The sequence below is a fragment of the Olea europaea genome, chromosome 12, assembly GCF_002742605.1.
Source record: "Olea europaea var. sylvestris chromosome 12, O_europaea_v1, whole genome shotgun sequence".
NCBI lineage: Eukaryota > Viridiplantae > Streptophyta > Magnoliopsida > Lamiales > Oleaceae > Olea > Olea europaea.
This window is the reverse complement of record NC_036248.1, coordinates 21,571,410-21,599,174: the sequence shown is the minus strand read 5'-3', so window position 1 is coordinate 21,599,174 and position 27,765 is coordinate 21,571,410. Positions and strand designations below refer to the sequence as shown.

Below are 27,765 nucleotides of genomic sequence, written 5' to 3'. Positions count from 1 at the left end.
ACCCCGTGATGAGCGCTCTACACTCATAATATTTATGCCACATAATTTGTTATTTTGTTATTCTTGAGAGTGTTTTAGAGCTTTTTATTGTGTGCTTTGATGTTGTGATGTAGGTTGATGAAATTGAAAGAAATAAGCAAAAGATGGCGAAATTGGAGAAATTTGTCAAATTGTAAGAGATCCAAAGTTCGGGAACTAAAGCGCAAATATTGAAAAGTTGTGTTGAATCTTGCAATGAAGATCTGAGCATGCTAAAAGTCAATTGGATGAAAAAAGATGTCAAAGGGATCAAATTTAGTCAAAATATGATCACAAATCAATTTCCAACCAAAAAGTTGTGCTCCGGAATTTCAGCCTCACATTGAGACTCATTTTTGACATAGCAAACGATCGAAGCAGAGAGTAATATCTGAAGAAAATTTGTACTCCTTTGAGTTAGCTCTCTAACGAGCTTTGAATCACCTCAATTGGACATCAGAAGAGAAAGTTACGCTAAAAATACTGAAGGACGCGCAGAAGAAATTTTTCATCCGAACTAGGCGCTGCAGTGCCCATGAATCTGAATTTGGCAGCGCCGCAGAGCCCATATTGGGCGCCGAGGAGCCGCCTATGCGGGGAAACGTATTTTGATGTTTTTGGACTCCTTTCTCGGCTCATTCCAACCCAAAATCGTCCAACACTTGAGGAGACTATAAACACTACCTAAAAGACATAATTAAAGGGGGGAGAACGAGCAAGGAAAACTGGAAGCAGCCGGCAAGAACACGTGACTAGAAAGAGGAGTTTAGTTGGCCAATTACAAGAATCTTCAAGGGGACAATCTGGAGACAAATCCAAGGGGATTCCAACTGGCCAATTGCAAAAATCTGGAGACAAACCCACAGCTGGTCAATACAATTAAAGAAGAGGAATTTAATTGAGAGAATTTGGCAACAATGGAAGAAGAAATCGAGCGGTTAAAATGAGTTTTTCTATTCCTTTTCTTCTCTATGTTCTTTCTTATTAATTTATTCATGTCAATTCCTTTAATTATGCACTAAATTTTAATCCTAGGGTATGATGTAGCCTACTTTAGACATGTTTGGATTCCGTTTTAATTATTTCAATTGATCTTTTCGTTTATTTATTTATGTTGTTCGTGCGCAATGCTTTCAATTAATTGGCCACTAATTGATTGATTTAATTTTCTAAATTTTAGCGCTCGAGAGAGGTAAATTTAAGTTTGATCTAAGACAACATAACCTAGATTTCGTAGGTTTCGAGAGAAAGTGCGAATCTTTAAGGCATGTTTTAAATTAAGAACCACGTGCTTGATAATTTTTATATTTTTAATTTGGAATAGAGATAGTGGAATTAAAATATAAAAATAGATTTTATTTGGCGCTCGAGAGGGGGAAATAGAATCAATTTAGCGTTCTTGCCTATAAATTTTGAAAAGATTGATAGAAATAGTTATACAGTTGAAAAATATTGTCGAATGTACGGTGAAATCATTTCCTAGGCATTCATAATTTGATAAGAAACTTCATAATTTGCCGTTTACTTGCATCGTTCATCCTATTTAATTTTAATTTAGCATAAAAACATTGACTCAAAATTTAATCATCTAAATAAAGGGAAAGCTAAAATAATTATAGTACTCAATTGATTCGAATATCAATCCATGTGGGTTCGACATCCTAACTTCTTTACTATATTACAAAACTTGATACTGTACACTTGCAGTTTAAAAATCACGTTGCATAAATCACGTGGCACCCTGTAAAACATTTTACAAAGTTCAGTGGCCATTTAGGTAATTCATTCCAATTTCACCCTTATAATGTATATAATAATTTGCGATACAAAAATTCAATAAATAATTTTTTTTCTTAAAATGAAAGTCTAAAAATTAAATGAATAATTTTTTAAAAATAAAAGTCTATATAAATGTATGAAAAACTCTTATTAATATGTAGAAATTTATGGAAGTCAATAAAACTCCACAAATTCCATACAAGTCCATAATCTACAAATTTATAAAAGTCTAGATTGATTATATCCTCCTAAGACCATCTCTAAAAGACACTTTAAACATAAGATATTCTTTATTTTAAAAAATCAATATTTAAAATCATGGTTCAAAAAATTCTTTAAATTAACATTTTAATTTAGATAGTGGTGGAGAGCCAAACTCACTCTTTTATAATTAATTGCATTCAAAGTGTTTTAATTTTTAATGTAGGAAAATAATAAAATAATTTAAAGAAAAACTAATTAAAATAAAAGATAGAGAAAAATGATAAATATTTTTTGGGTATAGTAAAATTAACTATTGAATATAAAGAGTTTGTTGGAGTATTTCAAAATTTTAATTCTCTAAATTTTTACATGCTCTTCAAATGATAGAATGTGCTCTTTAAAAATAGAGAGTCTCTTGAAAATACTCTAAGTAAATAGATAAAAGTGAGTTATAAATAAATAAGTAATATTTATGAGTTCTACAAAACATGTGGATAAAATGTTATTTGGCAGTTTATAAACAAATTAGAAATATAGCCAAACATGTGTGGTTCGAATTTTCAAAACCAATTAAAGATAGCTCAATGAATTCTATCTATAGGCTAATATCAATTAACAAGACTCTACACCACTTTAAAAACTCAGCTACCAATTAGATCAAGAAAAAAGCTATTCTACCATAGAAAAAATCTGGGTATACAAAAATTTTTTTACAAATTGTGTACAGAATAGAGACAAGTGTGTGGGCCCCATGTTGGATAAAAAATGCCAAAAATGTGTGTGGGCCCTAGAATTGTGAGTTTTCTGTATGTATTCTGGCAAAAATCATTCTGTACGTGTAGAAGGGTTCTCTACCATATTAATTTGAACAGCTTGAATACATGCATTAAAAAAAGACATGTGGCGTTGTGTAAAAAAAGGAAAAAGTAAAAGAAAGAAAACGGGATAATAAAACAAAAAAAGGTTGTGGCTGTTGCTATGGTTCATTATCACCAAAATCAAAATACGTCTGAAAGAGTGGCGTGCAAGAAGAACCTTAAATTAGTTAAGTCAGATTCTAGCCGTCGTGAATCTCCTTACCGGTGAACCACCCATACAAAATTTAGACTGACCTCTTAACCCATAATAGAAAAAGGGTTGAAGTTGCAAGCATTCTAAATCAATCAGCCTGAATTAAAAATTCAAAGAATTTCTAACGCTCTTCCTAGTTACGGGACTCTAAAAATCAGCAAAATCCTAAAGATTGCCTCTCGCTATTGGTCGCTACAAACTCAACACCGGAGCCCTCATCCCTTGGCCATCGCAAACTCAACACCAGAGTTCTTATCCCACAAAAAAATCTTGGCTGGTTGTGCCGCTGAGTAAGGTTCAATTATTTGACTGGATAATATTAATTGCATTGGAGCACCAAATCTAATTTTGTATGAGTTTACTTCATTTGCATCACCAACTCTAGTTCATTTCATTCGAAAATCTTGTTTAGATTGGCAGACACCCATTTTACAGAGAAGTATTTAAAAACACCCATTCTACCAATTAATTCTAAAATAGATTTAAAAAGTGATAAGTGCTCTACACTCATGATATTTATGCCATTTAATTCATTATTTTGTTATTCTTGAAAGTGTTTTAGAACATTTTAATGTGTATTTTGATGTTGTGATATAGGGTGATGAAATTGAAGAAAATAAGCAAAAGTTGACAAAATTAGAGAGAATGGCCAAATTGTAAGAGATCCAAAATTGGGGGACTAAAATTCAAATAAATAAAAGTTGTGTTGAACCTCAAAATGAAGATCTGAGAGTGCTATGAGTCAATTGGATGAAGAAAGATGTCAAGGAATCAAATTTAGTAAAAATATGATCACAAATCAATTTCTAACCGAAAAAGTTATGATCCGTAGTTTTAGTCTCATAATGAGACCCACGTTTGACAGAGCAAACGATCGAACTGGAGAATTACATCTAAAGCAAATTGAATTAGCTTTCCAAAGCATATTGAATCACCTCAATCGGACATAAAACAAAGAAGTTATGATAAAAACACTGAATGATACGTAGTACAGTCTTTCCACCTAAAGCAGGCACCGCAGTGCCTACCATGCTGAAAATAACATTAAAAGCGGAAAACGAATTTTCTATTTTATTTTTAAGACTTTTTTTTATGCAACTTAACCATAAATCGTCCAAGAACTTCAAGATATTATAAATACCATACAAAAGACCTATTTTCTCAAACATTTGAAGGGGGCAAGATTCAAGACAATTCAACACACAATTTATCAAGGACAAGGAGGCTAACATCAAGGAATCAAGCAAGGAAGCATGGAGAACATCAAGGGGAATTTCAATTAAAAGTTTCAAAAGAGTATTTCTTTCTTTTTCTCTTTATGTTATTCATCAATATATTTAGATTTAATTATTCCATCATGAACTAAACATTTAATCTAGGGTATGATTGTAACTAAAACATGAGAATATGGATTGATTTATTTTAGTTATTTCTATTAGATTTTTCATATGTGTTTATTTGTGTTATGATTTTAATGCTTTGCACTAATCACTTCATAAAAGGGAAAAAACTTCCTTATTGTGAAGTTACCCTAAAAAGATCCCAATAAGGACAATCATAATAATCTCATTGTGAATTTTCACTTCATAGCCTTTATGACTTAAGTAATTAAGTCTGCAAGAGTTAAAAATCTGCTGCCCTAAAGTCATCTGATTTGGGAGTCATCGGCCTAAAACTCGCTTCAGAAATCATTTAAAAATCTTAATGGAGAGACATTTGCACAAAGGGTGATTAAAGAATAAATTTATATTGAAAAAAATATGGACATCACACATCTTGTTTAAGCTCCAAACACTTTTTTTGAAAGGATTAAGCTTTTGATAAGAGGTTAAGTAACTTGGTTGATTCTTGGATTTGAAGCAGTCAAAAATAAGGAGAATCTTCATTTGTTGATATTTTGAATTGCAATTAGTAAAATCTGACCAAACTTGAGCGATGTAAGAAGTTAGTATTGGAAATCAACTCTATGATACATCTTGAAAAGTGAAAAGAAAACAAGTTTGTGGGTGCATGAATCTCACGGGTGAAGTAAGGAAATATTTGACTTTTAAAGTCAGGAATTAAATCAACTTATTATTGTACAGCGTTGCACTTAATTGTCCACACACATACCCGTTTTGCATTGAGGTGAGACTTTAGCTTGTACATTAAACTTTGAAGTAATTCATGAAATTGATGTTATGTTTACAATCTTGAGCTATGAATGCAAGATATCTAGCAGAATTTATCTTATGTAATTTTGTTGGTTTTAATTGAGTTTGTGTGTTTATTCGTTATTTTCTTTAGTTTGGTGTTTACTCGAGGACAAGCAAAATATTAAGTTTGGGGGTATTTGATGAGTGCTCTACACTCATGACATTTATGTCAGTTAATTGATTATTTTGTTATCCTTGAGAGTATTTAAGAAGATTTTAATGTGTGTTTTACTGTTGTGATATATGTTGATGAGATTGAAGAAAATAAACAAAAGTTGGCAAAATTGGAGAAAATGGTCAAATTGTAAGGGATCCAAAGTTCGGGGACAAAAATACAAATAATTAAAAGTTGTGTTGATCCTTGAAATGAAGATCCGAGAGTGCTATGAGTCAATTGGATAAAGAAAGATGTCAAAGGGATCAAATTTAGTAAAAATATGATCACAAATCAATTTCCAATCGAAAAAGTTATGCTCCGGAGTTTAGTCTCATATTGAGACCAACTTTTGACAGAGCAAACGATTGAACTAGAGAATTATGTTTGAAGCAAACTAAGTTAGATTTCCAATGCATCTTGAATAGCCTAAATCGGAAGTCAAATGAATAAGTTATGATAAAAATATTGAAGGATGCGCAGTGCAGCCTGAAACGGGCGCCGCAACGCCCACCACATTGAAAATAGTAATAAAAGCAACACCTGTCGTGCCCATATTGTGCACTGAGAGCCGACTATGTGGGAAAAGGATTTTTTTTGTTTTTGTTTTTATTTTTGGGCCCAACTCAATCATAATTTGTTGAAGAACTTCAAGATACCATAAATACTATTCAAAAGACTTATTTTCTCCAAGAATTGAAGGGGGGTAAAATTGAAGACAATTCAACACAATTCATCAAGGGCAAGGAGGCATGAAGAACATAAAGGGAATTCCAATTAAAAACTTCAAAAGAGGTTTTCTTTCTTTTCCTCTTTATGTTATTCATCAATGTGTTTGATTGTAACCACAACTTGAGAATATGAATTGATTAATTTTAGTTTTTTCTATTTGGTTTTCCATATGTGTTTATTTTTATTATAATTTTAATGCTTTTAATTAATTGGCTACTAATTGAATAAGTAGATGCTAGTCAATTTCGACACTCGAGAGAGAGAAATTTAGGCGCTATCATAAAATTAATACAACCTAGAATTTATGGATTTCGAGAGAAAGTTTAAATTCTTTGAAATATGTTCCATCTAAGAACTATGATCTAAATAATTCTTTGACTTTAATTCAGAATAGAGATTTTGGGATTAATTTCTAGGAATCTTTCTAGCCGGCACTCGAGAGAGAGGATAGAAATACAATTGAATTCTTGCTTATAAACCTGGAAAATTGATTAGAGATAAATAAACTTTTGAAATTCATATTTGATAGTAAGGTGAAATAACAACTCTAGGCTTTCTTATCTTGATTATTCTTATAACTTGTATTTATTTGTTGAATTTGTCACCACATTCATCATTTTAATTTAGTTTAGAAACATTGATTCTAAAAATTCATTCATCTAGATAAAGCAGAAGCTATATAATTATAATACTTAGTAAAAATTGAATTATAATTCCTGTGGGTTCGATATTGTTAACTCATTTACTATATTACAAAACTTAATACTGTACACTTGCGGTACAAAATCACGTTATAGAAAACACGTGGCAAAAAGCTTGTTTGTCATAGAGGCTATTTGAAAGAGAAATAAAAATGTTGCTCACCGATTTGTTTAGGTTGGTAATTTGCAATGTTGAGGTTGTTTCTTGTGTTTGTTTGGTGCTTAAAATTGATATTGGATTAATTGTTCGCAGGTCGATTCCCATTGTAGAATGGGAGAAAAGAATTCTGAAATTTGTCATGGTTGTAGAGGTAAGGGACACTTCTTTGATGAATGTCGGAGTAAGCACCAGTGCCTGTTCTGCAAAAGTGGATTTCATAAGTGCTTTTGAGGTGGAGAGAGAGACACTGATAACAAAGGAAAATTATTCAAATGCTGCATTCGGAAATACGATTTTTGGGAGTAGGTTTGAGAAGGTGAATCGAGCGAAGAATCAAGTGTCGTCAATAGCTCAACGAATCCTACATCGAAGGAAGCAGTGTCAGATTTGTCCCGCATGTTTCAATATCAAATTCAGTTACCTGACGAAGAATAGGTCCAGATTTCAATGAACATGAACACAACGATCCGCAAGCAGGGGTAGAGCCAGGAATTTTGTCCAGTGTGAGCAAAATTTAATCAAGGTCGGACTTTTCGGTTATGGATTTAACGATATTACGACAATGCTAAAAATAATATAGTGACAACACTAATAAGTAATCATCTTCTTCCTTAATCTAGGATATGTAGTAAGCCGTGCAACATCAAAATCCATTTTATTCGATATCTCCGCATCAAATTTTCTACGAAATATTTTCTTTTAAAGAATCTCTACATTGGCACTTTACACTAAAATAAATCACAAGTGACAATTAAGTACTAATTAATAAGTAAAGAGCTACTAATTTTTACAAATTGGTAGAACACCATAAAATCATCACTAGTTGTTTAACTAATTGGCAAAAATCAAAACTTCAAGAATCTATCACAAATATTATCAATATTCAACATTCACATAATTAAAATCCTTAATATTAAACAGAAAAATCACATGATCGAGAAAATTTTTGTTGCAAATTTGAGGGCCCAAGAAAATGTAGGTTTTAGGAAAGAAATGAACTTTGAAAATATTTTAAAACGAGGGCGATTTAAAGAAAATTTCTGATTTCTTGCTAAGGGAAAAGAGTCGGAAAATGTCGCTGTACACTTGGAGTTGGGGTAAATTAGTGTATGGGCTGGACTATAAATAAATAAGAAACATAGTTAAATAAAAAAAGGGAGGGGGGGGGGGGGGGGGGGGACTATAAATAAATTAAAAACATACCTAATAAAAAAAATTGGATTGACCATGGGCTTGGGCCAAAAGTCCAGTGCGGGCATTTTACACTGGATAGTACATGGCTCTACCCATGTCCGCAAGGGTAAAGTAATCGTGGAAAAAAATGCAAAATGAAAGTGTCTGGCTTGATTAGTAGCCCCAAATATTTAATAAATGTTTACGTTATGTATGTTTGTATTTATATGACTATTTCTAGCAACTTTGTGCCTACTTCCAAAAAATGGATATGAACTATGCTTTTTGATGACCGATTCTAGTTGTAACTTGTGTTTCTCTTATTATTGCCTGAATACAAAAGTTCAAAGTCAATCCAATCTAAAGAGTTTATTACATTGCTTAACATAACCATTTCAAACATTTCATTCAAAACTAGAGTTGCCTAAATACAAAAATGTTTAACAAAAGGAATTCAATCTAAAGTGTTTAACAAAACCAATCCAAACATCTCATTGAAAAACTAATGATCCATGAATGCGATAAATTCTAAACTGTGAATATGATAATGTTGTTGGCATTGAATATTGTTGATGTTGGGATGCCTGAAGATCCTGTGTGCCAATTGGCGTAGCACTCTTACTGGATTTAGGTCTCTTTCCTTTGCTCGATATTGATGTTGCTTACATGTGAAAAAGAACATATGAGGATTTGTATTCAGAATCAGAAATAGTTCGAATGATAACGTTTTATGATACCTTTGCTTTCTTTGAACTGGACTCTAATGGGCTTTTGCTTCAAAGTTTTTTTTTTTGTTTTGGGCACACCCCTTCTTCTCAACACGATAGGATCCATTACGCTCCCGCTCGTAGTATTCTATGATAGAGTACACTGGTTGACTTAATGTACTGTATGATGTGCGAGGACATTACTGGTAGTACTCGACCGTGTCAAGAACCATATGATTCGATCTACTCCATTATCGCATGAGTCTGACTGTCATCATTTGTAGCAAGGTTTGCCATCACAGCAAAAGACTGACACGCATCGGCGTATCTCACCTGACTAGGTGTACTAACCAACTTATTGTAGTTCACCGTGACCCTTGTATGTGTTCGACTAACATCTCTCCTCCATCGTATAGTGATCTGATATCATTACAGACCAAGATTGATATTGCATGCCTATAAATTATTCCTTAAAACTCAAACAAGTGACAGTTCCAAATAATTTGAAATTGTTGTGGTTGAACGGGCTAATCCTGGTTCAAAGTTAAATTTCATGTTCATTGATGACAAGTCAGCAATTGAAAAAATTGCTGTAGAAATCCTGTACAAATGAGTATGGTAACATAGCACAGTCGTTACAAAGCTTTTGCCCTTCCTTTTAGTGAACTACAACCTAAATATCAAACTAACACAGTGAGGGGATCTCCTTGTAGGCGCAGTGTACAGACAGCTCTTGTTCTCTGACCTGCTGGGCACATTCCGAGATTTACCTCCCTCACAAAACTCTAGGAGTGGGGGGGGGATGATGATCCTCAAGATTGGGGTTCAACCTTTAACACGGTGAGGGGACATGCCAGAGCTAGAATCAGTGCCATCTCAAAAGTGGCCACTTGGTCATATCTTTTTTATTTAATTCCCCAAACCTCATTTTATTTTTGTAGGCTTAACATTTAGCCCATATGCGTCTATCACTAAAATAGGAAAATAACTTTGGAATGGTGACTTTTAAGAAATGTGTGGTTAAAAAGTAGGAAAATATTTTGAGTTTGTGCGTAAAATATATAATTGTGATACTGTGTGGTTGAAAATAATTTTGAGAATATTTTTTTGAAATAATGGTAGTTTTATTTTTCCAAATAGTTAACGGGACCGGATCGGACCGTCAGCTAGCGGACCCGTCTACATTAGATAATGGGAAGCACGTTTTAATCCACTTTCCCGCGAAAATCTCGCATCCCAAATGTCATGGTCAGCCCACCCACACCACGCCACTCCATCTCTCCCATTTCAAATTGTGAATATCTTTGTCAAATGAAATTGAATTCTCAATGTCGAGCTCCAAACAAAATCCAGCCACCTCCGATCACAAGGATTTTTTACGGAAACTTCCTCCAATTTCCGTTCGTCGCAGGGGGAATGTTGATGGAGGTGAAGAGGAGGAGAATCTTAATTTAGGTAAGAATGAGTCAGAGAGGGGGAAATCGTTAACTGTTGAGCCCTCGATGCTTGGCCTGAATCAACTCCGGATGCAGTCGGTTCCTTTGCCTCTTGATTTTGTGAATATAGGGACTAGTAATAATCAAGGGAAAGACAAAGGCAATTTGCGAGCTAAATTGTCTTCCACTTCTCAAGAATCTGCGGTCACTTCTTTTGAACAAGGTGAATTCTTCGCAATTTGATTTCTACTGTATTGATGAATATTTTATGTAAGCGGGCATGTGCATATACATGGTGGACAGTGGACTCCGTTCATAGTATGAGTGTTTGATTTGGATTGTACAATTGAAATCCTATAAATAAATCTGTCCTACTGACTGTAGTGTTTTTTTAGCATGAAGAGAATGTAGAATGAAGAATAACTTTAGCAGATTCAGTGATCGTAAATAGAACCTCTATACAATTTTATCATATACTAGATGAGAAAACCAGAAACAGAAGTCAAATTTTAATCACTGAGGGCAGAAGCATCATTTAACTATTAAGGACAACTGTTTCATGGAAAAAGGTAACAAAAACGGGGTCTAAGAATTTGAATTTCCTTTTGCTTTCCTTTTGAATTATTTGGAAAATATTCCGTAAACTTTAGTAGTCCAAGCTCAAATTTCAGTCAAAATATGCATCTGAATGGCATGTTACTGTTTTTAGGTAAAAAGGTCCAGTGGAGTCAATCAAAATCTTTGAGAATCCTTTCGCCCCACCGTTCGGTGTCAGTGGTATTCACACTCCAACCCTTCATGGCTGTTCTATTATATTAGAAGTTTTGGAGGTTTCTTCTATAATATTAAGTTAGATGAATAAATTATGTAGCTGAGCTTCATGTCACTGTGCTTATTGTAGGGTTATCATGCAGCTTTTATCAAGGAAATGCAATCTCCACGTCTCCAGGCTATTCTGCGTTTAACAAGTGGTTGTAAAGACAGAGCACCAGATATTAAGAGCTTCTCTCACGAGCTCAATTCAAAAGGTGTCCGACCACTTCCATTTTGGAAATCTCGTGCTGTTGGTCACACGGAGGTATGTAAGATACACCTTGTACCTTCGTGTTTCTGCTTATGAACTCAAATATTTTGCTTTGTCACACAGATTTTCGTATATTTCCTACTTGTATCTCATTCTCAATTATGCATTTAACTTCCACTATCAACTCTTGCCAGGAGATTATGTTAATGATTCGGTCAAAATTTGATAAATTAAAGGAAGCAGTGAATTCTGACTTGGGCGTCTTTGCTGGAGATTTGGTGAGTATACTTGAGAAGACTTCAGGATCTAATCATGAATATAAAGAAGGTTTGGAGGATTTGTTAGTTATAGCTAGGCAGTGTGCAGAGATGTCATCCAACGAATTTTGGTTAAATTGTGAAGGCATAGTACAGAATCTAGATGACTGTCGTCAAGAGCTATCGATGGGAACTCTCAAGCAAAGGCATACACGCCTCTTATTTATCCTCAGCCGCTGCACTAGGCTTGTTCAATTCCAGAAGGAGAGTGGTTATGATGAAAATCTCATTCTACCTTCTCACCAACTTGGTGACCTTGGTGTGTACCCTCAAGGTATTCTTGGGGTGTCACAAGTTTGGAAAGAAAGTGATGAGAGACAAACTTACAAAATCCAGGAACAGGACCAAAGCAATACGAATGTCAAACAAGATGATTTAATTGAAGAGGTTAGCACTGCAAAGAGTGTTGCTTCATCCACAGGAAGTTATAAGATGTCATCTTGGAAAAAACTCCCATCTCCAGCTGAGAAAAACCAGAAATTCCACGACCCTAATGGTGCCCCTTCCAAGGATAAATCTGATAAATTGCAACAAAAAGAAGAAATAGATAGTGCGGAAAAAATTGATACTCCAGTCCATCAGCCACAACATTCAGAAGATTCTTTGAAGGTAGATCAAGTAACATGGGGAGTTTGGGATCAACACCAGATGACATACGGGGATTCATTGATATGCCGTATATGTGAAGTTGAAATACCAATAGTTCATGTTGAACATCACTCCAGAATTTGTACAATTGCAGATAGATGTGATTTAAAAGGTTTATCTATAAATGAACGGATTGAAAGAGTTGCGGAGACCCTTGAAAGAATACTTGAATCATGGACACCAAAAAGCACAAGCACTAGGTTGGAAAGTTCTGGAGTGGCGAGAGTGTGTGTAGCCAGTTCACCAGAAGCGTTGGATGCGTTGTCACCAAAGTATAACAGCTTGTCTTTCCGATGCTCTAAAGACAAATTGCATAGCATTTGCGAGGTTGATAACTCTGTTCCCACGGATGATCTCCACAGTTGTCCTTACGTATCATGTGAAAATTGTGTCTCTATACCTGATCAGTTTAAGAAGGCCTCATCACCGTTGACGCCTCGATCGCCTTTAGTAACCCCACGGACCAGCCAAATAGAGCTTCTGCTGAGGGGACGGAAAACCATATCTGAATTTGAAAGTTATAAGCAGGTAGTGATTTTTTGTACTACATAAAATTTCAACTTGAAAAATTGTCTATAGAACTCTTGGTTACTGAATGGAATTTTTTTCTACCATATTCATTTCATTATCACCTTTTCCCGTCCCGAGAATTTTTTTATATTATCTTACGTGTTCCATCATTTAATTGGCTTTCTTCAAGTGAATTCTAGTAGATTGTTCTAGTCTGTGTTGCTGAACTCATTGTATCTCCTACTCTTTCTTCTTAGTATTTTTTATATCTAGCATTACTTTGTTTTAAATATTTCATTCTACCTGGACATTTTGACCCCGTCAATTCTGCTTTCTTGAAAGTTTATATTAAGAGTGCGTTTAACTATCAATATTTTTCATGAAAAATGTACCATCCAACTTTTTACTTTTGTGCTTCCTAACGCTCTTCCTAGTTACGGGACTCTAAAAATCAGCAAAATCCTAAAGATTGCCTCTCGCTGTTGGTCGCTACAAACTCAACACCGGAGCCCTCATCCCTTGGCCATCGCAAACTCAACACCAGAGTTCTTATCCCACAAAAAAATCTTGGCTGGTTGTGCCGCTGAGTAAGGTTCAATTATTTGACTGGATAATATTAATTGCATTGGAGCACCAAATCTAATTTTGTATGAGTTTACTTCATTTGCATCACCAACTCTAGTTCATTTCATTCGAAAATCTTGTTTAGATTGGCAGACACCCATTTTACAGAGAAGTATTTAAAAACACCCATTCTACCAATTAATTCTAAAATAGATTTAAAAAGTGATAAGTGCTCTACACTCATGATATTTATGCCATTTAATTCATTATTTTGTTATTCTTGAAAGTGTTTTAGAACGTTTTAATGTGTATTTTGATGTTGTGATATAGGGTGATGAAATTGAAGAAAATAAGCAAAAGTTGACAAAATTAGAGAGAATGGCCAAATTGTAAGAGATCCAAAATTGGGGGACTAAAATTCAAATAAATAAAAGTTGTGTTGAACCTCAAAATGAAGATCTGAGAGTGCTATGAGTCAATTGGATGAAGAAAGATGTCAAGGAATCAAATTTAGTAAAAATATGATCACAAATCAATTTCTAACCGAAAAAGTTATGATCCGTAGTTTTAGTCTCATATTGAGACCCACGTTTGACAGAGCAAACGATCGAACTGGAGAATTACATCTAAAGCAAATTGAATTAGCTTTCCAAAGCATATTGAATCACCTCAATCGGACATAAAACAAAGAAGTTATGATAAAAATACTGAATGATACGTAGTACAGTCTTTCCACCTAAAGCAGGCGCCGCAGTGCCTACCATGCTGAAAATAACATTAAAAGCGGAAAACGAATTTTCTATTTTATTTTTAAGACTTTTTTTTATGCAACTTAACCATAAATCGTCCAAGAACTTCAAGATATTATAAATACCATACAAAAGACCTATTTTCTCAAACATTTGAAGGGGGCAAGATTCAAGACAATTCAACACACAATTTATCAAGGACAAGGAGGCTAACATCAAGGAATCAAGCAAGGAAGCATGGAGAACATCAAGGGGAATTTCAATTAAAAGTTTCAAAAGAGTATTTCTTTCTTTTTCTCTTTATGTTATTCATCAATATATTTAGATTTAATTATTCCATCATGAACTAAACATTTAATCTAGGGTATGATTGTAACTAAAACATGAGAATATGGATTGATTTATTTTAGTTATTTCTATTAGATTTTTCATATGTGTTTATTTGTGTTATGATTTTAATGCTTTGCACTAATCACTTCATAAAAGGGAAAAAACTTCCTTATTGTGAAGTTACCCTAAAAAGATCCCAATAAGGACAATCATAATAATCTCATTGTGAATTTTCACTTCATAGCCTTTATGACTTAAGTAATTAAGTCTGCAAGAGTTAAAAATCTGCTGCCCTAAAGTCATCTGATTTGGGAGTCATCGGCATAAAACTCGCTACAGAAATCATTTAGAAATCTTAATGGAGAGACATTTGCACAAAGGGTGATTAAAGAATAAATTTATATTGAAAAAAATATGGACATCACACGTCTTGTTTAAGCTCCAAACACTTTTTTGAAAGGATTAAGCTTTTGATAAGAGGTTAAGTAACTTGGTTGATTCTTGGATTTGAAGCAGTCAAAAATAAGGAGAATCTTCATTTGTTGATATTTTGAATTGCAATTAGTAAAATCTGACCAAACTTGAGCGATGTAAGAAGTTAGTATTGGAAATCAACTCTATGATACATCTTGAAAAGTGAAAAGAAAACAAGTTTGTGGATGCATGAATCTCACGGGTGAAGTAAGGAAATATTTGACTTTTAAAGTCAGGAATTAAATCAACTTATTATTGTACAGCGTTGCACTTAATTCTCCACACACATACCCGTTTTGCATTGAGGTGAGACTTTAGCTTGTACATTAAACTTTGAAGTAATTCATGAAATTGATGTTATGTTTACAATCTTGAGCTATGAATGCAAGATATCTAGCAGAATTTATCTTATGTAATTTTGTTGGTTTTAATTGAGTGTGTGTTTATTCGTTATTTTCTTTAGTTTGGTGTTTACTCGAGGACAAGCAAAATATTAAGTTTGGGGTTATTTGATGAGCGCTCTACACTCATGACATTTATGTCAGTTAATTGATTATTTTGTTATCCTTGAGAGTATTTAAGAAGATTTTAATGTGTGTTTTACTGTTGTGATATATGTTGATGAAATTGAAGAAAATAAACAAAAGTTGGCAAAATTGGAGAAAATGGTCAAATTGTAAGGGATCCAAAGTTCGGGGACAAAAATACAAATAATTAAAAGTTGTGTTGATCCTTGAAATGAAGATCCGAGAGTGCTATGAGTCAATTGGATAAAGAAAGATGTCAAAGGGATCAAATTTAGTAAAAATATGATCACAAATTAATTTCCAATCGAAAAAGTTATGCTCCGGAGTTTAATCTCATATTGAGACCAACTTTTGACAGAGCAAACGATTGAACTAGAGAATTATGTTTGAAGCAAACTAAGTTAGATTTCCAATGCATCTTGAATAGCCTAAATCGGAAGTCAAATGAATAAGTTATGATAAAAATATTGAAGGATGCGCAGTGCAGCCTGAAACGGGCGCCGCAGCGCCCACCACATTGAAAATAGTAATAAAAGCGACACCTGTCGTGCCCATATTGTGCACTGAGAGCCGACTATGTGGGAAAAGGATTTTTTTTGTTTTTGTTTTTATTTTTGGGCCCAACTCAATCATAATTTGTTGAAGAACTTCAAGATACTATAAATACTATTCAAAAGACTTATTTTCTCCAAGAATTGAAGGGGGGTAAAATTGAAGACAATTCAACACAATTCATCAAGGGCAAGGAGGCATGAAGAACATAAAGGGAATTCCAATTAAAAACTTCAAAAGAGGTTTTCTTTCTTTTCCTCTTTATGTTATTCATCAATGTGTTTGATTGTAACCACAACTTGAGAATATGAATTGATTAATTTTAGTTTTTTCTATTTGGTTTTCCATATGTGTTTATTTTTATTATAATTTTAATGCTTTCAATTAATTGGCTACTAATTGAATAAGTAGATGCTAGTCAATTTCGACACTCGAGAGAGAGAGAAATTTAGGCGCTATCATAAAATTAATACAACCTAGAATTTATGGATTTCGAGAGAAAGTTTAAATTCTTTGAAATATGTTCCATCTAAGAACTATGATCTAAATAATTCTTTGACTTTAATTTAGAATAGAGATTTTGGGATTAATTTCTAGGAATCTTTCTAGCCGACACTCGAGAGAGAGGATAGAAATACAATTGAATTATTGCTTATAAACCTGGAAAATTGATTAGAGATAAATAAACTTTTGAAATTCATATTTGATAGTAAGGTGAAATCACAACTCTAGGCTTTCTTATCTTGATTATTCTTATAACTTGTATTTATTTGTTGAATTTGTCACCACATTCATCATTTTAATTTAGTTTAGAAACATTGATTCTAAAAATTCATTCATCTTGATAAAGCAGAAGCTATATAATTATAATACTTAGTAAAAATTGAATTATAATTCCTGTGGGTTCGATATTGTTAACTCATTTACTATATTACAAAACTTAATACTGTACACTTGCGGTACAAAATCACGTTATAGAAAACACGTGGCAAAAAGCTTGTTTGTCATAGAGGCTATTTGAAAGAGAAATAAAAATGTTGCTCACCGATTTGTTTAGGTTGGTAATTTGCAATGTTGAGGTTGTTTCTTGTGTTTGTTTGGTGCTTAAAATTGATATTGGATTAATTGTTCGCAGGTCGATTCCCATTGTAGAATGGGAGAAAAGAATTCTGAAATTTGTCATGGTTGTAGAGGTAAGGGACACTTCTTTGATGAATGTCGGAGTAAGCACCAGTGCCTGTTCTGCAAAAGTGGATTTCATAAGTGCTTTTGAGGTGGAGAGAGAGACACTGATAACAAAGGAAAACTATTCAAATGCTGCATTCGGAAATACGATTTTTGGGAGTAGGTTTGAGAAGGTGAATCGAGCAAAGAATCAAGTGTCGTCAATAGCTCAACGAATCCTACATCGAAGGAAGCAGTGTCAGATTTGTCCCGCATGTTTCAATATCAAATTCAGTTACCTGACGAAGAATAGGTCCAGATTTCAATGAACATGAACACAACGATCCGCAAGCAGGGGTAGAGCCAGGAATTTTGTCCAGTGTGAGCAAAATTTAATCAAGGTCGGACTTTTCGGTTATGGATTTAACGATATTACGACAATGCTAAAAATAATATAGTGACAACACTAATAAGTAATCATCTTCATCCTTAATCTAGGATATGTAGTAAGCTGTGCAACATCAAAATCCATTTTATTCGATATCTCCGCATCAAATTTTCTACGAAATATTTTCTTTTAAAGAATCTCTACATTGNATTGATGAGGTCATTAACTTTTAGGAACTAGGTCCAGAGTTCGTGATTGTAAGGGCCAAAAATTTTGTGTAAATCTGCAAAACTGGCAGGGGCATCTAGGAGTTCTTTTCAGTACCTGAATGGCTATAATTCAACAGCTTTGAGTTAGCCCTCACATTTGTCATTTTCTTCAGCCCGTTGAAATCGTCCAATCTAGCTACTTTTATATTTAACTTTAGGGAACTTAAGAATCCATTCATTACTTGTCCTGTACTGCCATTATAAGGGTTCAACATTATAACATTATAAGGGTGCAGTAAGAGTTGCCAGTCTTAACTCTTACAGTAGTTGATCCAATCTGCAGATTACAGGTTTAACAATTTAAAACCTCAGAAGAGAAATTTGTTTTAGTAAGATATCCAGAAGTCATCCATTAAAATATTTTGTTGTACAGATTAAGATGCTTATATGGGTTGTCCTCTACCTAATTTTCCTAGAAACAGAGATAATTTTCCCAAATAGTTTATTATTTCAATATTTCAAATGTACTTTGGGATCTATCATTTGCAAGTCTAATCTCATTTTAATTGCAATATGAGACAATTTTTTGCTTCTCTTAATGTTGATAACTTTTATAAAGATGAAATAGTTATTGCTTTAATTTTGCTGTCTGTATACTTTTATGCGGACTTACAGATCACATGGCTTTCAATGCAGCAAATTTTTGATAATATCATGAATAGAAACATTCCCTGGCCCAAGGTACCTGAGGAAATTAGCCATGAAGCTTATGATTTGATTGAAAAGTAAGTTTAGGAAAAGGAATTCGTACACCTTTTTATTTGGTACCATCAACTTAAGGTTGTCATTGTACCAAAACGATGGTGTTAGTTTGAATTATGGATGGTGCAAACATGCGTACATGTGAGAGTCGACTCCTCTGCAGGGTGTGAGGGTGAAACTGACCATCCTTATCTCTAGTGGTGAAATCTAAAAGCACCCATTCTGAAACATTTCTACTTGTTGCTTACAATCTTTTGGCAATCTTTTTACCCATGGTAGTGCTGTTAAGAGCCTAAGACACTAAATTTCATGCTTTTATTTGTGTAGAAGCATAATTACAGCAGGTGTTTATTCGGAACAGTAATTGATCTTGCTAACTTGAGTGAACTTGAACGAATATTTCTGCTGTCTTTCAGGTTGCTGATTGAAAATCCAGTTCAAAGATTGGGTGCAACTGGGGCTGGAGAGGTAACAATTATGCCACACTCGATTAAAACAAGGTTCCAAGATTGTGATTATATATCAGGATGCTAAATGTTATCCCGTTCTCTCTCAGGTGAAACGACATCATTTTTTTAAGGATATTAACTGGGACACTCTTGCAAGGCAGAAGGTTTCATCTACTTCTTCCCCATACTCACCTTCCACACACAGACACGATGAATTTAGAACATTTACTAAAGTTCTCCAATTTCCCGCAGGCATCATTCATACCATCAGCTGATGCACAAGACACTAGTTATTTTATGAGCCGGTACATTTGGGATCCAGAAGAGGGAAATGTTCATGGAGGTAGTGATTTTGATGACATGACTGAGACAGGCAGTGCCTCATGCAGCAGCTCGTACAGCAACATGCTGGACGAAGAAGTAAGCACGTGTTATTGCATTTTATTCTACTAAACATTTCAGTGTTTGAGTCAGAATCAGAATTTTAACTTTATTATCATAGACGTATTTAGGACCTGAATCAACAATCTCCCTTGCTGAATGTATGGGATGACTATGTTTAACGTGTAGTAGGCTTTTGAGTTTGATGATATCATTTTGCTTCCAATTTCGATGTCAATGGTCCAGTCACTCATTATCTGCTGATTAAAAAAAAAAATTAAGTCTGTTTTAATAAAACTGATACATCAACTTTTCATTATAGTACAAATTTCTAGTTGCTTTAAGAACTGATTCATTTTGAAGTATAATCATGGAAGATCTGTATAATCATAATCAGTTTTAAATGACCTAAAGTGTGGGCGAAATGTGGCCTATCTCCATTGCTTTCGTACTTTTAGTGTTATTACTGATCAAGTTCCATTGTTTGCAATGAAAACAGGGGGATGAATGTGGGAATTTGACAGAATTTGGTCCTCCTGCCCATAACACGACGTACTCATTCAGTAATTTCTCATTTAAGGTGAGAATCTCAAGTGTAAACACTTGAGGATCATTCAATTTTGTCACACCGTCCCTTCCAAATGAATAATGGAAGTGCAATAATTTGCCAGAATATGGTTTTTTGGTTAAAAAACCACCACTTGTCCAAATTATAGCATTGTTTTACTTTGATCACTGTATATTTTTTATTTCCAAATCTATTAGTGAAATTTCATTTTTATTTGTGTTTGTCTATCCCCCTGTTTTGAATTAAATGAAATAATGAAATGACTATGGAAAGTATGATTTGGCAAAGAAAAGCCNATTTGTGTTTGTCTATCCCCCTGTTTTGAATTAAATGAAATAATGAAATGACTATGGAAAGTATGATTTGGCAAAGAAAAGCCGTTACTGCATCGTTTTTTAAATAATGTTATTCATAGTGAAGACTATCGGTAGTCGTTTTATGTAACATACAATAACAAAGCGACACATGTATGCCATATAGGGCGATTACCGGATGTTTTCTCTATTAATAACATTACTCTTGTTTTTATCGTCCAACAATACATGTTTTTGCCCAGTTGGATGACAAAAACAATGCACTGATATTTTAGCGGCACCAACTTTTTCGTTTATTCAGCAAAAGGGGTAGATAAACTGAAACAAGAATGAACGTTCACTGATTAATCTGGGTCAGAAAAAGTTTGGTGATCAATGGTATTATTAAATGAGAAGAAGATCCTCATTTACTTCCTTTTGTCATCAGAACTTGTCTCAGCTGGCTTCTATCAATTATGACTTGGTTACAAGGAGTGCTAAAGAATTAGCAGAGTCTACAAAACCATCCGTTCCATGACAACAACATTGCTTCCAACCATTCCTATCATAATTTCAGATGTGCCAATGTGCTCTGCTGACGCAATAGTAACCGGTTCCGAGGTCCAAAGACGAAGAGTCGACCATAAAAGCTGGTGATAGAAATGATCCTCTAAGCATATCAGAAGAAGAATGACAGATGCATAGAATATGTATACCCAGCTTTTCATATGCATTTTCTTCCCTTTTTCTTTTGTCCTAAACGAATTACCAATATAGCAAAAATGGAAAGGTTTATTTAACTTATAATATTCTTAAATTTATTGCAAACGAGACTGGTTTTGTATAGAAGGTGTAGATTGTCTCATTTGTCTAAATAACATGGGTTCGTTATTTCTACAGGAAATTGACAATGGACGCCTGCAAACCCTTGGGCAGGTTCTAAACCAATATTTCTTTGTATCAATTTATTTCAAGTATCTTTCCTCGATTACTAGAAATTATATTAAGGTCCCTTTGATTGGCTTTAATTCCATGGAAAATATCACATCCGAAAATTTCGTTTTCTAGTTTAGCCATTTGATACGAAAGTGAAAATGGAGTTCGAATTTCAAGGTACATTGAGTGGAAAATGTATTCCTATGATTTTGTTGGGTTTTTCTTTTTCAATTCACACAGAATTGATTTGCTTTTTCTACATTTGCAATTAAACAAGGCCTTATTTCCGATTAAAAGGTAACATTGCCTTTTCAAAAAGTGAAACTTATTAGATAGTCACAAGAATTGAAAACAATTTGTGTTGACAAGAAATTATTTAGCATGTCAAGACACCAATGAACTGTTAAAGGAATATTGTAGCAAAACTTTTAGAGAAAGAAGAACGACTCCTGTCACAATTCTTTGAAGTCAACTAAAATGGAAAAAGTCAACTAAAATGGAAAATTCATCCATAAAACGTAGCAATGAATCAAAGGTAACATCCGCCTTTTCAAAAAACTCCTATAAAACAGGTAAGAAGTGCATTTTCAAAGGAAGGAAAAAAGAGTGAAAAAAATTCAGAAAAAAGGGAAAAAATAATCTTACCGACAAAATCGACTTCAACACTATTCACCATCATTGTCATCTTCTACACATTTAATCAAAGTTAGTTTTTGTTTTCATTGTTTAAATTTTATGATTTTACGATTGAATGAACATACTTTGATTTTTAGATTCAATCTTGATAAAATCTATCAATTTATGCTTTTAATGCATGGCTTGAGGTAGATATATTGTTAGAATCAAGGTTAGGGATTATTTTCATGATTTTTTGGGGCGAACCTAGTTGGAAATAGTGAGCTTCGCTGCTCGCATGGTAGTCTCCATACGGCCATGCATTTGGGCCCACTGTTTGGCGTTTGGGCCATTTTAAGAGTATCTTCGTCTTTTATATTTTGAAAAGTGGAAATTATAGAATTCCCGACATTTGGAGATCACTGTGCAAGATTCAGCCACCGAAATTGTTTATGCAAATCTCAAGTTTTAATTTAATTATTATATATTTAAATATAAAATTATAATTTAGTTTTCCAACGATATGTATTGCAACTGCTGTGTTCCCTTAATTATCGCAATTTGAATTGTAATAATAATAACTTCCATAATAAACCATTTCATATATCTCTCACTCTCTTGCTCCCAATCTCTCAATCCTCTACACGGTTCCTCTCAAGTGTGCCGGAATTTCGCTTTTTCATCTATCTCCCACTCTCTCAATCGTCTACACCGCTCATTGATCTCACTTCTGGCAACTTAGAATACAAGCCACATCCGGCCGCATCAAGCAGTGAATAATACTCTCCGCCGTTTTCACCCAAATCTCTGTGGATATCTGAAATGGAGAAGTCGAAGGCTGCGAAGTTGGTAATCAATGTGGAAGATACGTCCGAACGTAGAAGCAAGAGGAAATCCGTGGTTAGCCCCAAAAAAACACCACCTAATAAGCAACCGGCATCTCTGACCGCGAAGAAAATGCGCTCGAAAAAGGTAATTATAATTTTAGTTGTTAGTTATTATGTTTTTATTGGCAAACATGGTGATAGAATTCATGGATTAGAAGCATTGAAGTCTTAGGTAATTTTCCCCTCATTTAATCGGCCCTAATCGTTGGATTAGGGTTCTTGGTACCAATATTGAGTGTGACCTAGATTTCTCCCGAAATGTCGTTTAATTACATAACAAAAATTATGTCTGTGACCTCGTCATTATGAATATGTGACCTAGATGTCGATGTGTGACCAAGGGAGCTATGAATGTGTGGCCTCTAATGACATTGCTAATGATTCAACTGATTGTTGCATATGAGACAAGATGTCAAACTGTGACTGTTGCTTATATAGTACCACAAACAAAGTACATAGGAACGTACGTCATTTGTCAATTGATCAATTGTCTGCGACCTCGCCATTATCTATATGTGACCAAGATCTCAATGTGTGACCTGAATGTTGACATCTCAACTGATTGTTGCATGTGGCCTGATTGTTGACAGTATTTATTTATACATCTGTGACCGTACGCATTATGAACAATGATGCCTACATTTGACTAATATGTCAAATGTGACTGTGGCTTACATGGTTTGTGGCTTGAATGCACAACAAAATGTATGCCAGTAATTGTTTTGTATCATGATTAGAATATAGAACATGATAGTCATGGCATGTGACCTACGTGACCTCATACAGTTGTATATAGAACATGATACTCGTGGCATGTGACTATGATAATCGTCTGTGACTAAGTTCTGTTGTAGCATTACACATGCCTGTGACCATATTATTTCTGGTTATACAACAATGTTAATCTATCTGTAGCCAGAGTACACAGTTGCATACATCTAATTGTGTGTGATTTCCCTACATTTATGGAACATTGGGTCTTTCTAAACAATTTTGTGCAGGATTGGCAATATATCATACCGAAGGAACGATGGTTCCCAGGCAAGATTACAACATCAGTCAGCAAGGGTGTACTTTCAAGTATCCAATCAAAATTATCTGACCGACAGAAGCTCATTATGAAGGGAACATGCTTTGCCCATTTTCTCGACTGCCATGAAATTGTGGTACAACCGCAATTAATTCACTACTTCCTCTTGCGGCAGGTCCAACAACCTAATCCTACGGAGTTGTGGTTTTTAGTTGCTGAGCGTTATGTTAGATTTTCTATATCTGAGTTTTGCATAGTCACGGGGCTGAGATGTTCTGGCGATAGTGACACGGGCATTTTTGAAAATAGACAGTCACAACTTAAGAATAAGTACTTTTCCCAAGTCGATATCGTGACACATGAAGATGTGAAGTCCACATTCATATCTGCTTGCCAAATGCCTGATCTGGATCTTGTTGAAACTCTCCCGAATCATGATGTGGCACTCATTGGTATCCTGTACTTCATTACTGCATACTTATTTTCTAAAGATTATAAGAAATTGGTTGACCATTACTTGTTCACACTTGTTGAGGATTTTCCCGCGCTGAACAGTTTTCCATGGGGAAAGTTACTGTTTGAGATTACTTTGAGTTCTTTAAAAGATGCATTGAGTCGACAAACCGCACATTATAGGCTACGAGGTATGTTGGTAGCCTTTCAAGCATGGATCTACAAAACCTTCCCTGACCTAGATGAAGTTATTGTCACAAGGGTATCGAGGACGCACCCTCGAATCAATAACTGGAATGCAAACGAGCAACCTTCTACATCTAAGTTGGAGGAGCTAGGCTGCTTCAATAAGCCTAATGTAATGTTTCAGTAATCCATATTCTTCTGATAGTGGAATATGTGGTAAATATATTGGTTCTCTAATCTTTTACTGTAATGCAATGCAGATTGAAATATGTGACCTGAAGCCTACTGAAGCTGAAATGGCAATGCCATACATGGATGGCATGTAGCATAACAAAATAATTCAACCAGAGTCTTCTCAGAGCAGCCGTCGAAAGGAAAGCAGGAAGGGAAAGTCTGTTGATTCTTCACACATGAGTGAGAAATCAGTGCCTTTGGTAACGGACACTGGTGTTAGAAAGGCTCACATTACAAATGATGATGACGATTTTGTGGATCCTCCACGACGATGTGAGGGGCTATCCCATCAAGAAACACCCCGTGCTGATGAAGGCCCTTCAGGTCCCCCACTTTCTCCAAATGAAGAACAACATCATGGGATCCAAGCGAGTGCTGTAAGATTATTTTTATTTCTGTTCAATTGTTTGTAAATTGTGGTCACAGTTCACATAGTACTAGTCACAGTTCACTTAGTGCTGGTCACAGTTCAATTCTCGTGGTCACAGACATCTTTTATAAGGTCACATTTAACTATTTTATCTTAATCATGTTTACAGGTGCTTCACGATTTGAATGCGCAACTTTCAGAACTTAAGTCACAGAATAAAGTATTAACCGTGGAGATGGACGCCATCAAGTCACAGATGTCGAGCCTCAACTCTGATCAGGCAAAAAAGATGTCTGAAATCATCCTAATACAAGGACAGTTAAAACATGACATGATCGAGATTAGGACGAACATGCAATTCCTGTCTGAATCCGTGACTGCAATGATCTCAAGCTCCATGGATGAGATATTAAGGCGATTCAATGATAGGAAAGGTTGTCCAGTTAATGAATATGAAGACACGGAAGCTGCTGTCGAAGGATTCGAGAAGATCGACGAGGTAGGTACATGATATGTTCAATCTATCTATGATATGTTCAATCTATCTATCACTGAACATAGTTACAGATTTTATGTTTGAAATTCTCCAATTTCACATACAGGTGGAAAAACTGCAACCTGTTGTCGACAGGAAAGGGAAGGGGAAGGTCGACCCAACTGAAGATGTTACCTTTCCAAGTAGTCTTGAACCGCCATCATTTGACCTGGGTATTGAATACACACAACCGGATGATTTGGAGTCTTCAGAAATTCAAAAGCAGGTAGATGCTATCATATCTGATGTGATCACAGCATCCCAAAATGTTGACGAAGAGGTAGTCAAATTATTATTTTTTAGTGTAATATGCTAGTCACACAACGTTTTCATCGAATTTATGTAAACTAAATGTGATCTTTACAAGTCACAGGGATCACCAACTACAGAACCGGCATCTGCATTACCAGTTAAGCGGGCTTCAACGCCTGCGAGGATACTGCGGTCCCCATTTGTTGTCAGGGAAGGAAAGGTACTGCGGCATGACGGTAATGTTATTGTATTTGGAAATTATAAAGATCATGTTGATGAAGCTGATAAATCAGCATTCTTGGGTAGGTTTCAGAGAGGGTACAAACCCAAAAACAGGCATGTACATGTTTCTTATATTTTCAAATACACTGGTCACACAGTTACAGTATTTTGACAGTCAACTTTTGGCAACAGAAAAAAGTTTAATGAGCAAGATGACCAAATCAAACCGGCCTTTAGTATTGGCTTATACCCTGTCGGTCACAAGACATGGTTCTATCAGCTGATAAATGCAGAAACGTCTTTAAGCGGCTCGGAATGGTAACGCTTATCTATCTGTTCACTACACATTTCCTTATTAACCAGTCACACAATATTAAGAACCTCATACAACACTATGTACATACTGCTGAGCAGCCCACTGTCATAGAGTCATAACTTTTTAATGTTGTACCTAACTGTGTCCTTCATGTTCAAACAACACATGGATGCATGCTTCTACTATATTCGCCAGGTAGCAAAATTTGGGAAAGTAAAGTTAAGAGGTACAACGATGGACTCGTGGTTCCAGAAACAGATAAAAGACATATTTCCCGCTTTCCAAAAAGACCCTCAAGTTCTGTTGTCGGAGAGCAGCATGATTAAGGCTGTCACAGGTCGCTTGATATCCCTAAGCACATCTTGGGCCGATGTAGACTATGTGTTCATACCACTCCTGCCCACGAACAAAGCTCACTGGATGTTAGGTCTAGTAGAATTTAGAAGCCATACTTTGATGCTGTTCAATTCAGCTGGAAAAACATATCGTGATTGGAATGTGCTGGAAGGTATTGAACCCTATGTGAAGGTATTGCCTGCTCTTATGAAAGCGTTGGGAATTTCCAAAAAAGATCCCGATTACAACGAATCTGAGTGCAAGCAAATGAAGGTGACCATTGACAGTACCCTGCCTCAGCAGACGAATGGGTAAGTATGTGACCAACTACAGCAGTATAACTTGTAAATTAATTAATTCCTAACATACTATAATGTGTGCTTTTACAGTCATGACTGCGGGGTGTTCGTGATATTGTACGCATTGTATATCCTCCGTGATGGCAGATGTGCTATTCCCCATAAGTTCGATGCTGCAAAATGTAGAATTGATATCGCCTCACTACTCTACAAACACCGAGAACCTTACGTGAAGAAGGCGAGGCAGGCTTTTAAAGGGGAGGGGATTGTAATAGAATGACAAATATGAAAACATTTGTAAATGAATTTTATGCTTCAATTGGTAGCCTTTTATAATTCTTTCAAGCAATGGAGGTGTTTGTACTCAATACTGTCATGTGGATGTGAATATACTTTTGCAATACATGGGTGCCCCAACCTTCATTTGTTAATATGTTGTTGCAATACATGGATACACAGTTGTGCTTTTGGTATATGATTTATTTTTTAATGTCGTGTGTAAATTAGTTTACATATCAACAATACCAGGTCACAGATTTAAACTCTCATTTGGTGGGAGTTACTTTGGCATGACATATGTCGATAACAGGTCACATGCGATATACATAGCAAGTTACGGATTTTAGTACACATAATATATGATGCAAAGATCAGGTCACGGGTCGAACTGTACCTTAAACATTAGGTCACAGGACCATGTCACAGATTTAGTATTGCTTTTGGTCGGCGTTTCAGTTTGTCATTACATATGTTAATAGCAAGTCACATAGTAAATAACAGGTCACATACCTGGCCACTGATTTGGTTGTGATTTTGGTCACAGTTTTTGTTTGCCATGGCACATGTCAAGAACAG

The 27,765-nt window shown here is 34.9% G+C and overlaps 2 protein-coding genes across 2 annotated transcripts; both read left to right on the top strand.

The window, feature by feature from the left end:
* Positions 1-10,177: 10,177 nt before the first annotated feature.
* Positions 10,178-21,347, top strand: LOC111406766 (probable serine/threonine protein kinase IRE). Its single transcript, XM_023036144.1, has 13 exons — positions 10,178-10,553; positions 11,040-11,107; positions 11,232-11,408; positions 11,549-12,847; positions 13,724-13,782; positions 17,161-17,383; positions 17,503-17,546; positions 18,365-18,571; positions 18,965-19,016; positions 19,105-19,161; positions 19,250-19,417; positions 19,878-19,958; positions 20,688-21,347. The coding sequence occupies exons 1-13, from the start codon at positions 10,223-10,225 to the stop codon at positions 20,775-20,777; spliced, it is 2,856 nt and encodes a 951-aa protein (XP_022891912.1). The 5' UTR covers positions 10,178-10,222; the 3' UTR covers positions 20,778-21,347.
* A 1,265-nt stretch (positions 21,348-22,612) lies between these two features.
* LOC111406765 lies at positions 22,613-26,281 on the top strand. The gene is made up of 8 exons (XM_023036143.1): positions 22,613-22,762; positions 23,679-24,518; positions 24,607-24,664; positions 24,773-24,957; positions 25,120-25,449; positions 25,553-25,765; positions 25,859-26,055; positions 26,152-26,281. Exons 1-8 carry the CDS (start codon positions 22,613-22,615, stop codon positions 26,279-26,281), a joined length of 2,103 nt encoding a protein of 700 aa, XP_022891911.1.
* Positions 26,282-27,765: the final 1,484 nt, after the last annotated feature.